This window comes from Calonectris borealis, chromosome 5, assembly GCF_964195595.1.
Source record: "Calonectris borealis chromosome 5, bCalBor7.hap1.2, whole genome shotgun sequence".
Classification (NCBI taxonomy): domain Eukaryota; kingdom Metazoa; phylum Chordata; class Aves; order Procellariiformes; family Procellariidae; genus Calonectris; species Calonectris borealis.
The window spans coordinates 28,283,246-28,300,762 of record NC_134316.1 but is presented as its reverse complement, the minus strand read 5'-3'; the positions used below and the strand labels follow the sequence as shown (position 1 = coordinate 28,300,762).

The 17,517-nt window shown below is 36.0% G+C and overlaps 1 protein-coding gene across 1 annotated transcript in view; it reads right to left on the bottom strand.

The window, feature by feature from the left end:
- Positions 1-17,517, bottom strand: part of SLC25A21 (solute carrier family 25 member 21) — a 264,449-nt gene that overhangs the window by 69,597 nt on the left and 177,335 nt on the right. The window contains exon 3 of the mRNA XM_075151638.1: positions 2,130-2,213. Coding sequence (XP_075007739.1) covers positions 2,130-2,213 — 84 coding nt within the window. The remainder of the gene's footprint in view (positions 1-2,129; positions 2,214-17,517) is intronic.

Sequence of the window (17,517 nt, the reverse complement as noted above, 5' to 3'; positions counted from 1 at the left end):
TTTTCCTAGTGCTTACTACTGATGACTAATGTGACCTTCTGCCTCTGTCTAACTTCCTGGAGAAAAACAGGTATTCATAGAATTTGCTTTTTGTTTAGATCAGCATTGACTACTTTTACAACAGGCAAGTAAAACTGTATTAGCTAGGGCTAATACAGAGTTTTAGTGCAATACACTGCTAAATTGTGATTTAAATCTATAATAATTTCATGTAATCATCTTCTTTTCCTGCTTACAGAGTCATGCCTTGACATAAATATAAAAAAAGTTCTGGTTTGGTTCCAGTATTGAGGCACAAGCATTCTACAAAAGAAAAACCCGAACACAACAATCTTCATCTCTCCTTTCTGAAGTTCATTCACAGATGACTACTGTGATCACACTGGGAAAATAACAATGGAATCAAATCCATAGAATAAGTGATAGCTATGTCTCTGAGAAGCATTTGAAAAGCACAACATGTAAAAAAATTGAAACATAGAGTATTCGTTTCCTTCTCCCTCCTCCCCCAGATAGTAAGGGAACTGTATTTTGTATGGTACACTGAAGTTTGCAGTGTCCTGCTAATATTTTATACATGTGGGTTGTACAAATAACCAGTTACACAATATAATCATATAGATAATAAAATAAGAGCCTAAAATCAATTAACTTGGAACCTGTCTCTTGATTTAGACTTGTTCTCCAGATATGTCTATCCATTCTTAATTTTACATTTTATGACTAGTTCAACAAAATAAAAATACCAGCGAGTTTGGATGAGATAAATAGAGTTTTCATGCTCACTGACTTAAATATTGAAACTAGTTCTGTATTTAAAAATAGATTGACATGATTGTAAATATTAATACTTTCCTATTGAGAAAACATAGTTTTGAGAAGCAATAAAAATTAACATATACTCAGCTTAGAAAACCTCAGAAGCCACAAATTATCATTTTTCTGAAATCTTTTTTAGCTTTTAAGCTTTTTAATGCCTTCTAGTGATAATGCACAGCATTAGCCTTTCATCAAAAATGAATTTACCACTGATAAAGGCAAACGTGACAACTTCCTCTCTCACCACCTTAACGAAACATCTCTGTATCTCCCTACTTCAGCAATTCAAACCATCTAGTTCTGTATCTATGTAATTACATAGTGTAGCTTAGCTAAACCTCACTGCAAGAAACAAAACTGGTCTAGTTCTTCATTTTCACTGCCCAGCTCGCCTTTGTTTTTCCAGTACAGCTTGTGGACACAAGAAGTCTGTGCCCCACTGCACCTATGCTGCCTCCATACGTGGTATCTATGCCACTATCTATAAGAACAGTTCCATTTTGATGAATATATAGATAAAAAATCGGTCGCTATTGTATTTACAAAGTTCTTATGGAAAGCCTGCCAGCTACTCAAACCTGGGATTTACTAATTAGAGTTACCTTGATTAAAGGCTGGCTCCTGAAGAGCTCCTGTGGATAACAGGCTTAACTTTAAGCATCTGACCAGTCCCATTACATTCACTGGCTTTAACTGGACTGCTCATAAAATTAAGCGTGTATTTAAATGCCTTTCTGGATCAGAGCCCAAGTCCCTTAGAGGAGCTCAGGCTCAGAGCAGTGGTACCTTCTGAAGCCAGTATGATCCAGGTGACTAATGACCATAAATCCTTTTCCATATTCTGTCAAACTGAAAAGCTGTGGAATTTTACTCCCACAGGTCCTGGCAACGTTGTCTACCACAGCTAACTGGGAATGCCAGTTCATCAGAGCTTGGAAACAAGTACTTCACTGAACTGGTAATGGCTCAGGCTGAGCTAGTTCAGAAAACCAGGTCAAGATAGAAGAGCCTAGATACTGCACTACGCTGATGTGGCCATCCTGCTCCCAGTACTGAAGCAGAGTTTGCCCCAGTGTCTCTACCCAGCTGTGCATTCTGATCTTTAAACATATCCTAACAGCAAAATTTGGTATTGTGAGTGTAAGTAATCCTAAGACTTTTCAAATTGTGCTCGTTATGTAAGACTAAAACTTTGCCAAATTCTGGCAATTGCAAAAAAGGGTGGAATATAAAGAGGATCTAATGTCTGGAAAATGGGTGATTAAAAAAGGTCACATAAAATTGACAATTTTAAAAACATATACTCTTACCCTTCTCGCTGGAAAATAGTCCTAAAACAGTCCCCCAGGCTCTTGTAACCAGTCGGATCAGTTTTCCCTCTTTGAATTTGGAACCTAAAAAAAATACAATTTACATCACAGCATGAGAAGTTAGGGATTTTAAGTCACTTTTAACTTTCCAATTATTATATAAAAGGAGTTTTAAAGGGTTTTTTTTACGTATCTGATTCATTATTATATACTGTTCCTGATATACTTATTAACACTGTTTTCATAGAAGCTGTTAAACTAAGGAAAAATAGAGCTTTAGTAGTAACTTTTTTTGTAGTTTATGGAACTCACAGTATAGCTATCACCTTTGACATTTACACCTCTTTCTAGTTGTTTGAAAAATAAGCTGTTAACCCTGTGTCTGATCCAAAGCCCATTGAAACTAATGGGAGTCTTTGAGTCAAACCCTGGTTTTGAAAATCTGAAATGGAATACTATCATGTGTTTCACCATGAAATGAATCCACTGTGCAGTTTCTTTCTTTTTATATCTGACGCAATTACAATAAAAATCAACCAGAGACATGACCAGAAATTAGAGCACCATTCATTTTTCATAATTTAATAATAAGATGAACAATAAAAGCAAGCAATGAGTTATTTTAATTAAAACCTTGTTTTCTCTATTCACATTTTGACAACAATAAAGATTTCAACAGGAAGCTTGTGGTCTTGAAAGGAAAATCAAGATCATGATTTAAGATTGTAAACATCTTATTATTTATGATTTATGGATAGCAACAGTAAGTTTAACAAACTATATTATTTTACTAAGTATCTCAGTTAGATTACCCTATTTCTTGCACTTTTAAAACTGCAGCCAACACGTTCAACTAAGTAGTATGGAGAAATCTTGTTTTTAGCAATAAAATTTCTTTTAAACTGCTAATTACTATATAGCCCTCAAAAAAATACAATATTGATGTTAGCAATTCCAGTCTAGAATAGCCCTGTATCAGGCAATCACTAAGTTGGCATTATCACTAAGTACAATAATAATTCTACACAACAGTGTTCAACAGTTTCAAGGAATAACTTACATTGTAGTCAAGTATGTCATATGGCACAGGTATGTTGCTGTTCTGAGAAACACCTATTGTTACTTATTCTAATTATTATACTGCATCTCATTAATATGTAACAAATGAAGTTATTTTTAACTCAACGTTAAACAGCAGTGTTCTCCTCTTTCTCAACAGAATTCAGTAGGGTTAAATCGAGGTTTGCATTGTGGCAAAAGGCGTCATTGTTATGAACATCGGTATTTCCTAAGCTGTGTTCTGTGCTAACACATCTAACATTTTATTCATTTTGAGGAAAGAATTTCCAGTGATGTAATACAATCCTTTGGGCAATTATGAAGGCAGGCCCACACCTTTTTTGAAAACAGTTAGAAGGAAACACTGAGCCCCTCCATAGTCCTAATAAAAGTAGTTCAGGCACATCTGGGATCTCCATCTGGGGTAACCTCTTTTATTAGCACGAGAACTTGCTGCCAAGTTGGCAGAGAGGAGAATGCTATTCAATAGGCTTACACTCAAATAAGAGCTGATGCATAACATTTTGTCTGAAAAGAACCCTTGGGAAGGCTAATAGTTGAAAATGCCTCAATGCCATCACACAAAGTCCAACAGTAATATCAGCTACAGAAGCTCTTACATTGTGGCAATCAAACAATCAAAATCATAACAGAAAGTAGATTCTATGCACATTTTAATATATTTAAGACTTGACTATTTATACCTCTCAGTTCAAAAACAAAAATGCTTGCTTTTGTTTAAAGATATCATGCAAAAACTCATCAGTAAGTAACTTTTCCCAAGTATTTAAAAAATAAAGCTTTCTTAATGCAAACTCTTTTCCTCAAGTTTCAAGATTTGGCCTGCTTGTAAACTCAGAACAAAGCATCACTGTTTCTAAAACATCTTCTGAACAATGTGCCTTCCCTCTCTTTCACCCTGCAAATGCTCAAGCATGTCCTACCAGCACACGTGTAAGGTTCCCCACTAAGTCGCGCATGCACAACTGTTCGTAGAACTGGGGCTTTAATTCCAGACTCACTGTGGATCTCAACAACATGGTGAACATACTTTATATGATTTTGTTTTACAGTTACGCAGTGTCGACTTCTCAACAAAATTTAAATGATTTAATAAAAATACATCTTTGATAGCAATAATGAAAATATAGAAGAAGAAATGCAATAATACCATATGTAATTTATGTGTATCAGATGAAGGATACCTTTTTTGCTAAAGACATTAAATCAAAGCAGGTTTACATTTATTTCAGTTTTTTGTTTTAACGTAGATAAGACCTTAGTATTAAATGAGTCCATTTGTAACACTGAGTCACACAAATAACATATTCCTTCCTTTAGGGTTTTTGGATCCATTCCTTCCCTAGTAAATCTTTTTTATGGCTTTAACAGCCATCCTAAAATACATGCCAATTATGTGCTTCAGCCTAGATCTGCGAATTGGGTTCTTTGATTCAGAATTGCTTGCCTCAATAAAATCATGTGTAACTTTTTAATGAACTAACTAATTGATCACCAGCACTTGTTATAAGAAGCTCAGGGAAGAGCTGAAAAAATGTTTGTTTGTTTTTCTGGAGGCAGCAGCAGCAGCAGCAGCCTGTATTAGTAATCTTAATAATACAGAAGAGTGAAAGCATTCACTTCAAAAAACAACCTGGCCTGTTTTTAATGATTGTTTAGAGGAATGAACACAACTGGGGGATACATAATGGCTTTCTCTGCTTCGAATCCATTCCTTTCTAAAAGCATTATAAAACCACTGAATTTCATGCATTTTTGAAAGCTGGATGCCTGCCTTGTATGTTATTAGCTTTGCTAGAACAAAAAAGATAAATTCTCCTATAAATATAATCAGAGCATTAACTTCTCATCTAATTTATTATTTTCAAGTATGAAAAGAAGAATGTGCAGGCAATGTTCACAGACGTGCCGAACGGACATGTAGGTAGAGAGGCTTTTCCAGGACTGGGATGAACGACCTGCTACTCACTACTAGCATAAAACAAGCATCAGAAGTCACTGGACACTCCAACATGGAATGTGTTTACCGAGAGCTTTATCACTCTAAAAATGATCATCAGGCTAACTTGCCTCCCCTCTCATTTTCCTGCTTCTTGGCTTTCTGGCCAAAATGCTGTGGTACTGAGCACTCCCACCCTGGGACTGCTTACAGAGCCGTGGGAGGCACTTTGGCCCCAGGTTACCTGGGGGACCTCTTGTGTGCCCCTGGCACCTACTGCCTGCTCTCTTGGCTCCTCCTCGCAGCTCTCACCTCCAGCTCCCACGCCACGGGGGACCTCGCAATCTCCTGTTCTGGCTCGTAGCAGCAGCGCACAGGGGGCTTGGTCTTTTATGCCCCCTTTGACTGAACACTAACTTTGCAGTTGCTTTGTTTGATACAAAAGTGTCCTGATATTGTCTCAGAAGAGAACATCAGTGTCCTTCCCTGTTCACCCCAGCAGACACATGGTTGGGATCTCAAAAAGTGGAAATCATGTAAAACCATTTGAGGTTTTGGGGTCTGTTGAAAAAGTAATATCTTCATTGAAAACTCTGCATGATCTAAACCCATGCAAATATTTTAACTTACCCACGCTAATCAGCACTACAACTTCTACTTGTAAAATGAATGAATTTAAATTATTCTTATTTTGATAGCACGAGAGAGAGCATTTTTCATGGTTATAACAGTCCTTGATCAATAACTCTCAACAGGGTCAGCCTGAAACCCCACAATGCAGAAGATGCTTGAGTCCTTTCATCAGTTCTCCAAACCACTTACCATTTAACAAGTGATATGTCATATTGTGGAGCAATGACTCTGCATAAACCAACGTATCTGTTTCCAATGCCTAACTTACAGTTTTTGTTGGTTTTATAATAGCCAGTATTTTATTCTGAGATTTATAAAATCCTCAGTCCACAGGATGCTTTTATGCTCCCCTTCCTATTGCAAAAGTCCTCAAAGTAGTCTTTTCTAACACAATCAAAATCTATCGGAGAACAAGCAGATGTGTGTGCTTTCTGAAAAAAAAAAGAAGTATTTTTTCTCTCTCCCTCTATCAGTTGCTAATTTTTTTGTTCATGCTTGCTGAACATCTCATCACAGTTGTCTTGTGGATGTCTGCCACTACAGTATCCAGGTATTTAGTGTTTAAAGTCTGTTCACCACAATGTTACCTAGCAATCCTCCCCCTGTTATTTACTGATCTGGTCTGGAGAGAGATTTGCTGTTCACGCTGAAATTGTTTTAGTCATCTTAAAATCTAAAAGGAAGAAACCAGTATTTTCATACCTAGATTCCAGTAGATAGTGAGCAGTTAAATCCCAGCTATGTAGGACAACCTCAATGTGATGTGGAGCAGACTAGACTGGCCAAATTCTTGCCACTGGGTTTGCAAAGACTATATCCTCATGCGTAAATTCCAGAATTTCTTTCTGCTTTTATACAGTGCTGCTGACTAGTTCCTCAACCACAAAGTTCAGAGGGAAAGAAAAACACTGACTCAGAGAACCAGGCTTTATACCACGTTGCAGTGCTTGCCAACGAGTGGCAGTCTTAGCTGTATTTTCTTTCTCTTCACGTCTTACTACGATTTTATCATATATTCTACTCTATTTTGAATAAAGCTCCTAACATTTCCCTCCATGATTGGGACTTATGTAGTACCAAAGCAAATAATCTCAGGTACTGAGGTGTTTAGATGCTATAAAGAAAAGAAGAGAGTTACTAGCATAACAACAAAACAAATTAAATTATCTGTGCAATGTTAAATTTAAAACATCTTTTAAATAAATGTACAGCCTTTGGAAAACTGAAAACAACATTTATAGCTTTCTTCCACTTTCAGTAATCCCCATAATTCCAGACACTCTTAGCTGTAGTTATCCCTGCCAGCACAAGTTGATAAAAATGTATAGTCTGAAGCTTTATATAAATATACATTATTTAACAGTTCATATGCTTATAATAAAAAATAACTGCATTATAATTTTAAAAGATTTTGATTTGCTAACTTAAACATTTATTCAGGTGTTACTACTAGTTAGTGTTATCTACTGATGCTTAGATTTCATGCAAAACTTTGCACTGCAAAACGGATCTTGATAATATAATTTATTTCGCTTTTTGGCTCAAGTTCTTTGAGTTGCTTATGTTACTTACAGGATAATAACTAAATTGAGAGTATAATTCTGTCACTTATTTTAACAGTAAATCACATGAGCTGTTGAAGAACTAAATATTAGATTTCAAAACAAAAAATCTAATTATTTTAAGCCAAAGATACACATTTTGCTAGTGCAGGGGTCATATTTTAAGTGTTGTAGTATTGCTATGATGATTATTTAACTGCAAAAACCATATAAGAATACAATAAAGTAGTACAGAGAACAGGCAAAGAACAGAACTTATCCAATCATTCTCCATAGTAGACATAGATTTGCCTCCATCTAATCACAGAATTTTTCATACAGTTCATATTTACTTCACAAGTAATAAACCAGAATCATGGGTAGAGAAGTATTACCAAAAATTATTTCAAAATTCATCTAAAAGAATTCCACTTTGTTGGAATTCATGATGCTTGTTAGTTTATTTACCTCAATGACTTTTGGAGGAAGTGGGTTTTTTGAAGAAGAAGAAGGAAAGGAATAGTAATAATGGAAGTAATTGTAAAGATACCATGAAAACTCAAAATTCTCTGCAGAGATTACTTTTATGTGAGTTAGAGCATCAACTACCAGGTATGACGGTCAAATAAAAAATTACCAAACACAAACTGATGAATTCTAACATTTACTGAAGTATTTATCAAACACTACAACTCATAAATTTGTCCATTCCACACCTGAACTCTGCCTTATTGCAATCCTGATCTGTTGTTCTGTCCTCTTCCTATCTGATTTGTTATCCAGCAATTTGTACTTTGTCTCTGACAAAAAAAATCTCAGAAACCGCTGTGAAATATAAGTAGGGCAAAAGGAAGAAACATTACCAGTGGAAGAGAAAGAAGCACTTACCTTCATCTGAATGAGTGCATACACAGTAAAAGTAAGAACTAGATCAACAACTGATTTAGCAATTTAGAGCAGAACTTAGATGGAACAGATTGGCTATTCTGATCAAGAATTGAATCCAGTAAGATCATCATCAGTTGCTACCTCCCTTTAGGGTACCCAAAAGCAATATATCTAAAACCTTATAAAACAATTAGTCTAAACTCTCACTCGTTTGTAAGGTTGGATTTCCTCCACTCTACATCCTTAGGAGCCTATACTCCTTGTGTTGAAGACAGCACCCATGATACAAAAAGATGATTTTCCCCCACCTTTTTGACAAGGCACTGGAAAAGGGATGTGGTTAGTCACCAGTTTGACACGAGAAAGAACTGGATTATAGTTTCTATTCAGCTGCTGATAGTTAAGGATCATCTCCATCATTCTATTTCGCTTTCAGCCTCAATGATGAGAACTTCCTGGCCTACCTGAGCATACAATTTTTTGAAAATATTTTCCTTGAATCAGCTGCATCGTTGAATAGAGAAACAGCAAAGTCCTAAACATGACAAAATGGCTTAAGTGTTTCACTGCTACTCTCGGTCAGTTCTCTGAATGTGAGTCTTATTCTTAGACCAGACAAAGTACGCTAATCAGAAAAAGAACTTCATCTTTCCTTCCTATTCCTTTTATAGATGACTTTCCTCCATTTCTTGCTTTTATATTCAAGCGAAGCAGCACATCATTCCATCAAAAATATCAGTGGGAAAAAGAAAGCAGTACTATATATACCAAGAGTGTAATAAAGTGTTTTAGATATAAAAGCTGTATTTTGTCAGCTACTAATGAAGAACTATTTTACTTTTTTCTTCTGATACTGCAGTAACTTTTCCATTATGTGCATGGGACAAAAACACAGTAGCTACAACGATAGAAAGAAATTTTCCTTTACATGTAGTTTTAGAAGAGAATATTTAGCAAAAATAAATTTGACCAGAAGCAGGTCAGATTAACCCATGTAACTGTTCCATGCAAATCTACTCTGGTAATTTTGCCAATGAATAACAAAAATAACTAGTCATAGCAGTTACATACAAATAATTGAATGCCTTCCCAAAAAAGAAATATAGTGGAAACTAAGTTCAAAACATAAATATTTTTAATAATCTAATTCCATCAATGAGTGTGTGTGTGATGGGGGAGTTAAAAACAACAAAAAAGTAATTTAGTGAAAACTACCATTTTTTCATTCCACACTAAAAACTGGTCAGAGAAACATCATGCAAACTCATAGCCATGATGCTGTGCAACTTCCCTTTTATTTCAAGGATGAAAATACTGAGAACACTTGCATGTTTCACAGCAAGGTGAAACTATGGAATGAGGCTCCGAGCTGGTGTCCTCCCCACGCATTGCACATGCACAGCAATTGTCTCTATCTCCAACTCCCAGCCTCGAAGTCCTGTTACGGTCTTGTGTTTCTGGGATCCCAGATACACCTGGCAGCTGTGGGCTTCTACGAGCTCCTTGCAAAGTACCAGCCTTTCCTCTCAGTTATGGACCTGCAAACAGCACACATTTTTATTATCCTTTAGAAATTGCTCTAATGTTCTCCGGTGTGAAAAGCCTATCTACAAGTCCTGCCAGAGCAGGAACGGCTCTGCTGGCCTCTCTGCCAGTGTCTTGGATACCTCAAAGGTACAATTTTGTCCTTGAAACCTTGCTTTGGCTGTTTGGATACAACTTCTGAGCACAACTTAAGATGACAGCGATGATAAAGGGAGACCTATATTTGAAAGATCACGCAATATTTTGTGTGAAAGATTGTGCAACATGTGTCATCTTAATTTTATGAAGGTAAGATCGGCTAGGAAGCGACCACTGTAAAAGTAATACGTAAATTTAAACACTGCTTGTGTTTTTTGTCTACATCTTCTTGTGTCTAAAGCACTTAGTTACACTGGTGAAAGAATCTGCAGAAACCACTAATGGTAAAACCAGCATTTTGTTTTTTGCAGTGATAGTTTATTTCTGAAACCTCCTGTAATCTCTACTTCTAAGTAAAAACAATCCCCCAAAAATCTATGGATTTTTTTGCCCCTTATCTAAACTGGCCAAATCACTGAAAATGGCACCATAAGGAATGATTTTGTATTGTCAGAGATGATGGAGTTATTTTTACGATTTTAAATATAGGTAGTCACTCATGGCCTAATACATCAACAGAAGTCTGGTTTTCATTAGTTTTGGAAAAACTCTTGCATGTTTTCCTTCAAAACAGCTTACAGAGAAACAACAGACAAAGCGATGAGGAATATAAACTAATGACTAGAAGAGATTTCACAAGAAATCAGATATCAGATTATATTACATAAAGGACCCAGTCTCAATTCAGAGAAAAATGAGAATGTGGTTTGGCTGATTTCAGTGTGTAACATGTGCCTCCTTAAAAACTGTTCAGTTTCTTATCTGAGTTTAACTTCTAATACAAAAATGTATATCCTTTCTTGACCTCTCTCTGCTGGACTAGATGGACGTTTAGTCTAATCCCATAGAGCCATTCTTGTGTCCTGTGACATTACTGCAATCTACGAATGCATTACTGAGTCTCTGCAAATTAGAGCCTTTGAAAAATTTAAACATAAGTACGAAAATTTCATCTATCAGTTAAAATTGTTATGATATCAATGATACCAGATTAGAGGAATAATTTTGCTGTCTTTAAAAAGTAAGGGTATTCTCTATTACTTCAAAAAGATACAAAGGCAAATCTTAATGCAGCTTTGTAAAATAAAACATGTATGTGATAAGCCACAGGAAGGCTTCAAATGAATAATTACTACTGGTCATTACTGGACAATACCTGAAATACAAACAGTAAGCATTGTTCTAAACCTCTTCCAGTTTAGGAAAATGTAATTAAGTTCTATATCCCACAGGAAAAAGTCACTTTTTTCTTCAACAATTCCTATAGAAAGAGCCAAGTACTTCTACATAGTTTTCTCAAAAAAGCTTTGATTTCAGTGTCCCCTGTGGTGATCACACAGCACTTTTCCTTCTGAGAAGGCAGGAAAATCATTGCGGCTTTCTGGCAAGAAGATTTTGGAGGAGGATTTTTTGGAGGGCTGTTCAATACTTTTCAGTATTCATTAGCATTTTAAGTTCTTTGATGAGATCAATCCCATCATAGCTTAGCATATTCTGATTTTTTTTTTTTTAGTATTAAAATGATTTAGCACCAAAAATTTGCAAACCGCAACAAAATATATATTACACTTGCTCCCTATGGTCAAAGTAGGAAAAATAACCAAAAATATCTTTTCTCCCAAAGGAAAGAAATGGTCAAATACAGAAATCCAAATTCATTTTCAGTGGAAAATAGCCAAAATCAAATTGTGAGTTGCTGAAAGAAGTGTTAGTTTTGAGTGTTCACCCATCCTCTTATGCTTGTGCTGGAAAATATTTAAAAGGGACACAATTTCATTAAGATATTGTAGCTGAGGTTTTTGAAATACTGGAAGGGATACAACCAGACTTACTCTACTGAAAAGTACAGCTAAATACCCTGCATTTGAAAACCTTAACTCACATGCCCTTTCTTATTAACAGACAAACTATTTTAAATGACTAATAGCTAATATACGTAACATGGACATTACCTACTATGCATATGTTGATTCCATGTAAAAATGACTTTTTTCTATTAAATTGTATGGCTAAGTGACAGAAAATGTACACCCTTAGAGCTGCATTATCTTTTGAAATGAAACTATTAAAACGAGGAAATTCTGAGTTAAAGACTGAAATTCAACTCTTACCCACCCAGCTGTGCCCCAATATTACAGCTTATATGGAATTCATTATCAGCCAGTGCTGAGCGACCCCAGCAATTCTTAATATACAGTAGGGCATAACAAGGCAAGTTAAGGATGAAATTTCCTCTGAAGCGCTATGACTTTCTCTGCTGTGGTGACTTCAAGTAAAACTAGTAAAATACTGGAACAGTCTTGCTTTCTGTAATACAATTTATCTGAAATAGTGCACTTCCTTCTGTAAAAAGCAAAACAAAAATGTAATCCCATAACTTTAAGGAAAGTTTGCTATGTGTTGAAATGGTAGCTTGCCAGTGTCTTTCAGAGTCCACAGATACATAACCACACTTTCAGCAAATTGTTGTGTAACATTAAAATTTATCCTAGGAAGTGAAGAGAAACCTTTGACACCTGCGAGTATACCCTATTAACTCACTGTACGAAGATATTACAAAAATAAAGAAGTTGAGTTCTCACAAATTCAATGTAGTAGAAGAACAGCAGCTATTTTCAGACTTCAGTAGATGTATTTTTATTTTTCTAATAACTCTTATACTATTAACAACAAAAAATAATGCTAAACAAAACTCAGGAGAATCTAGAATCCAGGTTGTACGCTGTGGTAAGAAGACTAATTTTGAGTATCCAAAACTGTGAATCACAGTTGCTACAACGCTGTCAGGATACTATTTTTTCGCAGAACTAAAAAGCCCCACCCAATGAGATTATTTTTCTTATTTGTAAATACATTTTGAAAACTACCGAAGTTCAACTTCAAGCATTTTACAGCCCAGTTTTAATACCAAAACATAAGACTTAATGTTGTAATGGAAACATTAACAGGCTTTTGACAACAGCCATGCAAGGCTGCACCTTTATATCACAACACACTCTCCCAGCTGAAAAAACTCACTAGTTATCCAGGATAGTGTGGAAAAAAGAGCGCTGTTATTTTAGGACAGACAGTTGCTTGAAAATTGGCATAAAGTGGTGAAAATTAAAAAGGAAGGTTTCTTTTTTTCCCCAAACTCAACCTAACTACTCCATAAAGTAATGCACAAATCATTCATTATAATGAGTCATAACAATGATTTGTGATCTTCCAAGTTTTCATTTTATGCCCCTCTGTTTTTCCTTAAAGACAGGAGGATAGACAAAGACTGGAAACTTTGGGTCATATGGATCACGGCACCACTGCTATGTCTGGAATTTTCTTATAAATATCCTATTGCTCTGAGGTTCATAGGCCTGACTGAAACAGCAGGGACGATCTCATTTGTACTTTTATAGTTGTAGAGGGATTTGCAAGAGTTAATGCAGTTTTCCATAATATTTCTTACCGACTTCAGGAATAAAGGGAGAGTTCCCTTTTTAATCAGTATCTGAAACATTGTTAAATCTAAAGAAAAACAGGACTTCTTTCAGATTTAACAAGAGTTTTCCAAGTACTGATAATTTTAAAGGTACAAAGAAAGGCAACTTTTGAAAAAGAGAGAGGATTTCGGCAAAGCGTTTCTGGGTAGCAGGCAGCACAGTAGTCTGGAGGACTTTCAGCAGATTTTACTGCTTGTTTGCAGCCTTGTGCCTTTTAAAGATTGCTTTTCCAAAAACAAACATTAAATGATTCTTTTGATTTCATGAAAATCTTCGAATCAAGGAGGTATCTTCAGGTTCTGTTACAGCAACTTCTATCTCAGAAAACAAAACGTTTCACTAACCACCAGTTGAAAGCTAGAAAAACTCCTCCTTTCATTTTGTACATTCACAGAAGTCTTTTAAAGGCATTTTGCTCATGTTCTTCTCCAGGCAGGCAGGCAGGCAGGCTGCGCTAACATGGCTGATCCAACTCGGCTATTGAGCCCAAGGACTGAAAAACGGGCACAAGAAAAGGCAGTTCTGATGTTGCCATGCAGTATTTCTCAGGGCCTACTGCTTTGTTTCCTTACCACATTCAGTACCCCTTCCACACACCCACTTAGGCAAATCTTTGTAGTGCTACATGGACTCAGAGATAAAAGTGAATTATTGAATAATGATGATAAATAAAATGAACTTCTTAAAAAATGACTGCTTGAAAAAGTGCTTCTGCATGCTTATACAGAATTAATAGGTAATTACTGTATATATTATTATATATAACGAGTAGGAGTATGCCTTTGTTGGTCCCTAAATTGCTCTTTGTTGTCTATTGCCAAACTGAGTAAGAGTGCAATAAATAAAACCCTAAGCGTACAACATGTAGGCATGCCACCTCCCTCCCTCTTTTTCTTAGCACATATGCTAGCTAATGGGAGAAGCAACTATATGGCTAGCTCTTTGGAAGAAGAATAGCATAACTTATCTTCTTCCTAAGTCATGCTACTCTTCTTCCAAAGAGCTAGCCATATAGTGTGTGCTACTGGTTTGCTATGTGACATAACGCTGGCGAAGGTTTAGCTGCTCCATTGTGGGTCTAATCTTTGTGCAATATAGTCTGTTCACAAAAACAGGAATCCAAGGATCCCCAGGATCTAACTTTCCCTGCTATGGAGCCTGAAAGGTGCCCAGACTAAGGTATGAGAAGGACTTACTGTACCTAAATATTGCAGAATACATTGTTATTATCCTTGTTAAAAATGTACAGCTTGTCCCTGAACGCCTCTCAAGAATAAAGCTGATCTTAAAGGTCTGCAGAAAGGAACCTCCAGTTTCATTACATGCAGGGGAGAGTTTTTAGCCTTTTTCTGTTTCAAGACTCTCTTGAAAATGCAAACAGCCATCCTACCTACCAGCTAAGAGACTTATCACCTGCCAATTTATTAGAGGTTATTTATTAGAGGTCACAAGATGCCAACTTGTCATTGGAACTGGCAGCAGAAACCACAGTCTCGCAATCGACAAACACTGCTGCTTTTGTTGCAAGAAGTTTTCACTATGAGTCTGTGGTATGGGAAAAGCGCAAATAGGGAAAGTCAATCACAGGGGAATGACTGATGGATGTATAGGGAGTGAGCAAAATTATGCAAATAGTGGGAGAGAGAAGAGTGTGGTCCTGAAGAAATACTATATATTGAGCAGATGGAAAACCTTGAGGCAGTCATTGGTCAAAATACGAGCAATGTATCATTGCCTCTGCTCCTTCCTTGTCACCTCTAACACCTACAACCAAGCACTGCAATTCTGCAGTTTTCCCCTCTCTCTCTACTACTGCATTGAAGGGATAGTGATAATGTGGATATAAATGATATCTGAATTACTATATGGTATTGATTTACTATACCGTATTGTATCAAATTATAATGCTTAAATCCAACAGCTTCCATTAACAATAAAAGCAGCTTAAAAATACACTAGAAACCTATGTTTTAACTTTATATGAGGACTTTCTATCCTCAGCAATAAATATTACAAAAAGTTATGTAGTTTTCAGAGGTTTCCTAGACCTACACCACATCTCATCTCTACTTAATAGCAAGTGGCATCTTCATCATGTCTTAAAGTCTTTTTTAGGATCAAAGACACTCCTCTGCTCACTGGTCTGTTTAACATACTCAGCAACTGCTGTTTTCCTTCTCACCACTAGAGTACATGTGTGCACAAAAATAACTTTCCTAAAATACACAGAGGAAATATGGTATGACTTGAGAAACTAATTTTCTTTTAAGGAATATGTGAAGTGAGAATGGTTCAGTGTCTACACCACTGTTATAAATTATGTCTGAAGAATAAGAGGGATGATCAGAAGAATAATGTATTTCCAGATCTGCTCATATAATAGCCTCTAAGTAGCCTGCAAACTTCCTGCCCAGGGTCAGGACTGTGTACTAAGAAGCACTTGACCTGCTTCCTTTCTTGTCATTCGGTTTCTGTCCCAAGGGCTATGACTGTGTGGAGTTTCAATTAATATCTTGAAGAAGCTCTTCAACATAGATGATATGGACAATTGCAAACATCCATTAAATATGACTTGCTGCCTTCAGAAGTGGAAAAATTCTCTAGAAGATGAGCACCAAAATATACAAAGTGTCGAGCCAATGGATACATACTGGGTAAATACCGGCTAAAAGTGGGAAAAATCCTTACCCTGTATAGACAGATATAATAGTATCTAGAACTGCTCGTCTACTCCTATAGACTAGGTTGTGCTATGAGTGAGGAATCACATTCTAAAAAACATAGAGGAGAGTCAGAATCAATCAGTAACAAATCACTTTTACCTGTTCTCTCCTTAGTAGAGAGAACTTTGCATACGAAAGAAAAAGAAACCTCTTTCTGAAAAAAAAACAGCTGATTTACCCAGTATTTACACAACTGTCTCAAGAAGTACTTTCCAAAACTTTACCAAAAATCCATTTGTTTACCAGCAACAAGCCCTCATCAGACTTATAAGAACCTTTACAAAAGAAGTCAGGGTGTGAAAAAACCCACCAAGTTATTTCATATATAAACCCAGAAGCTCTAGGAAATCCAGATATGATCATTTGAATGATTTTATACACGGATGCATACATATACACATTCCTTGTGTTCCCTGTAATTACAAGGAATAGAACTTTTTGTATTATCAAAGAAAAAATGTTTTCAGGAAAAGACAATGAACACACCATTAATTCACATCTTCAAATTCCTTATTATGCTTTGTATACACTTGCATGTTAGTTAACTAAACATAAATCAATAGCTTGACATATGCTATAGAGTTTAGATACCAATTTAACACCTCTGTATAAAGTTAGAGAGGAGAATTATAAAATCACTTTTAATTTATTATTTCTAGAAAGAGTAGACAAAAGTCTTTGAGGATTAATTTCATGCTGTGGGTTAAATTTCACCCTCATGATAGGCCAACTATTGCCTGGGGCTCTACAGATAATGAACCTGCCAAGGGATTAGCAAGGAAACACTTGTGTTATTATAAATCGTGTACACTTCCCTTTCTAACCAACTTCATCCTTCATGACATTAACAAATTACACTCTCTGTCCATGTTTCAATATAATGCGAGACTGTGAATGACCCTGAACCAATAGTACATCAGATAAGATCTTCTCAAGGCATAAATAGCTATTAAATTTGGTTGAAAGATCCAGACCTCCTGAAGTGAGAACATAAGACATTTTATGTCAGATCTCTCCAATACCCAGAGAAACATTTGTATGTAAAATCTGTCTTAAGAGTATCAGCTGATACAGTCTAAAATGGCTTATAGGGAAATGTGCACGAAGGAATTAAATGTAACACAGAAACAGGAAATTTTAGGGAGAATTAATCTACCACAAATAGTCTAAATCAACCCAAGCAAAGATGTTAATCACTTGGCTTCACTGCAAACAATGGATTTATTAAAGAGCTCAACCACACGGTTTATCGTATGTATATTAGACTAGAAGTTCCAGTAATGATTTTGTGCCTAAGCCAGTTAGAATATTTATGATGCAATGATTTCTGTATTTGATCCTTTGCTCCTTCCTTTTCTTGAAAAGCTTCACACTTTTGTTTTTTACCTGTAGAAAACAGCTCAGTTTCTAGACAATCCATGC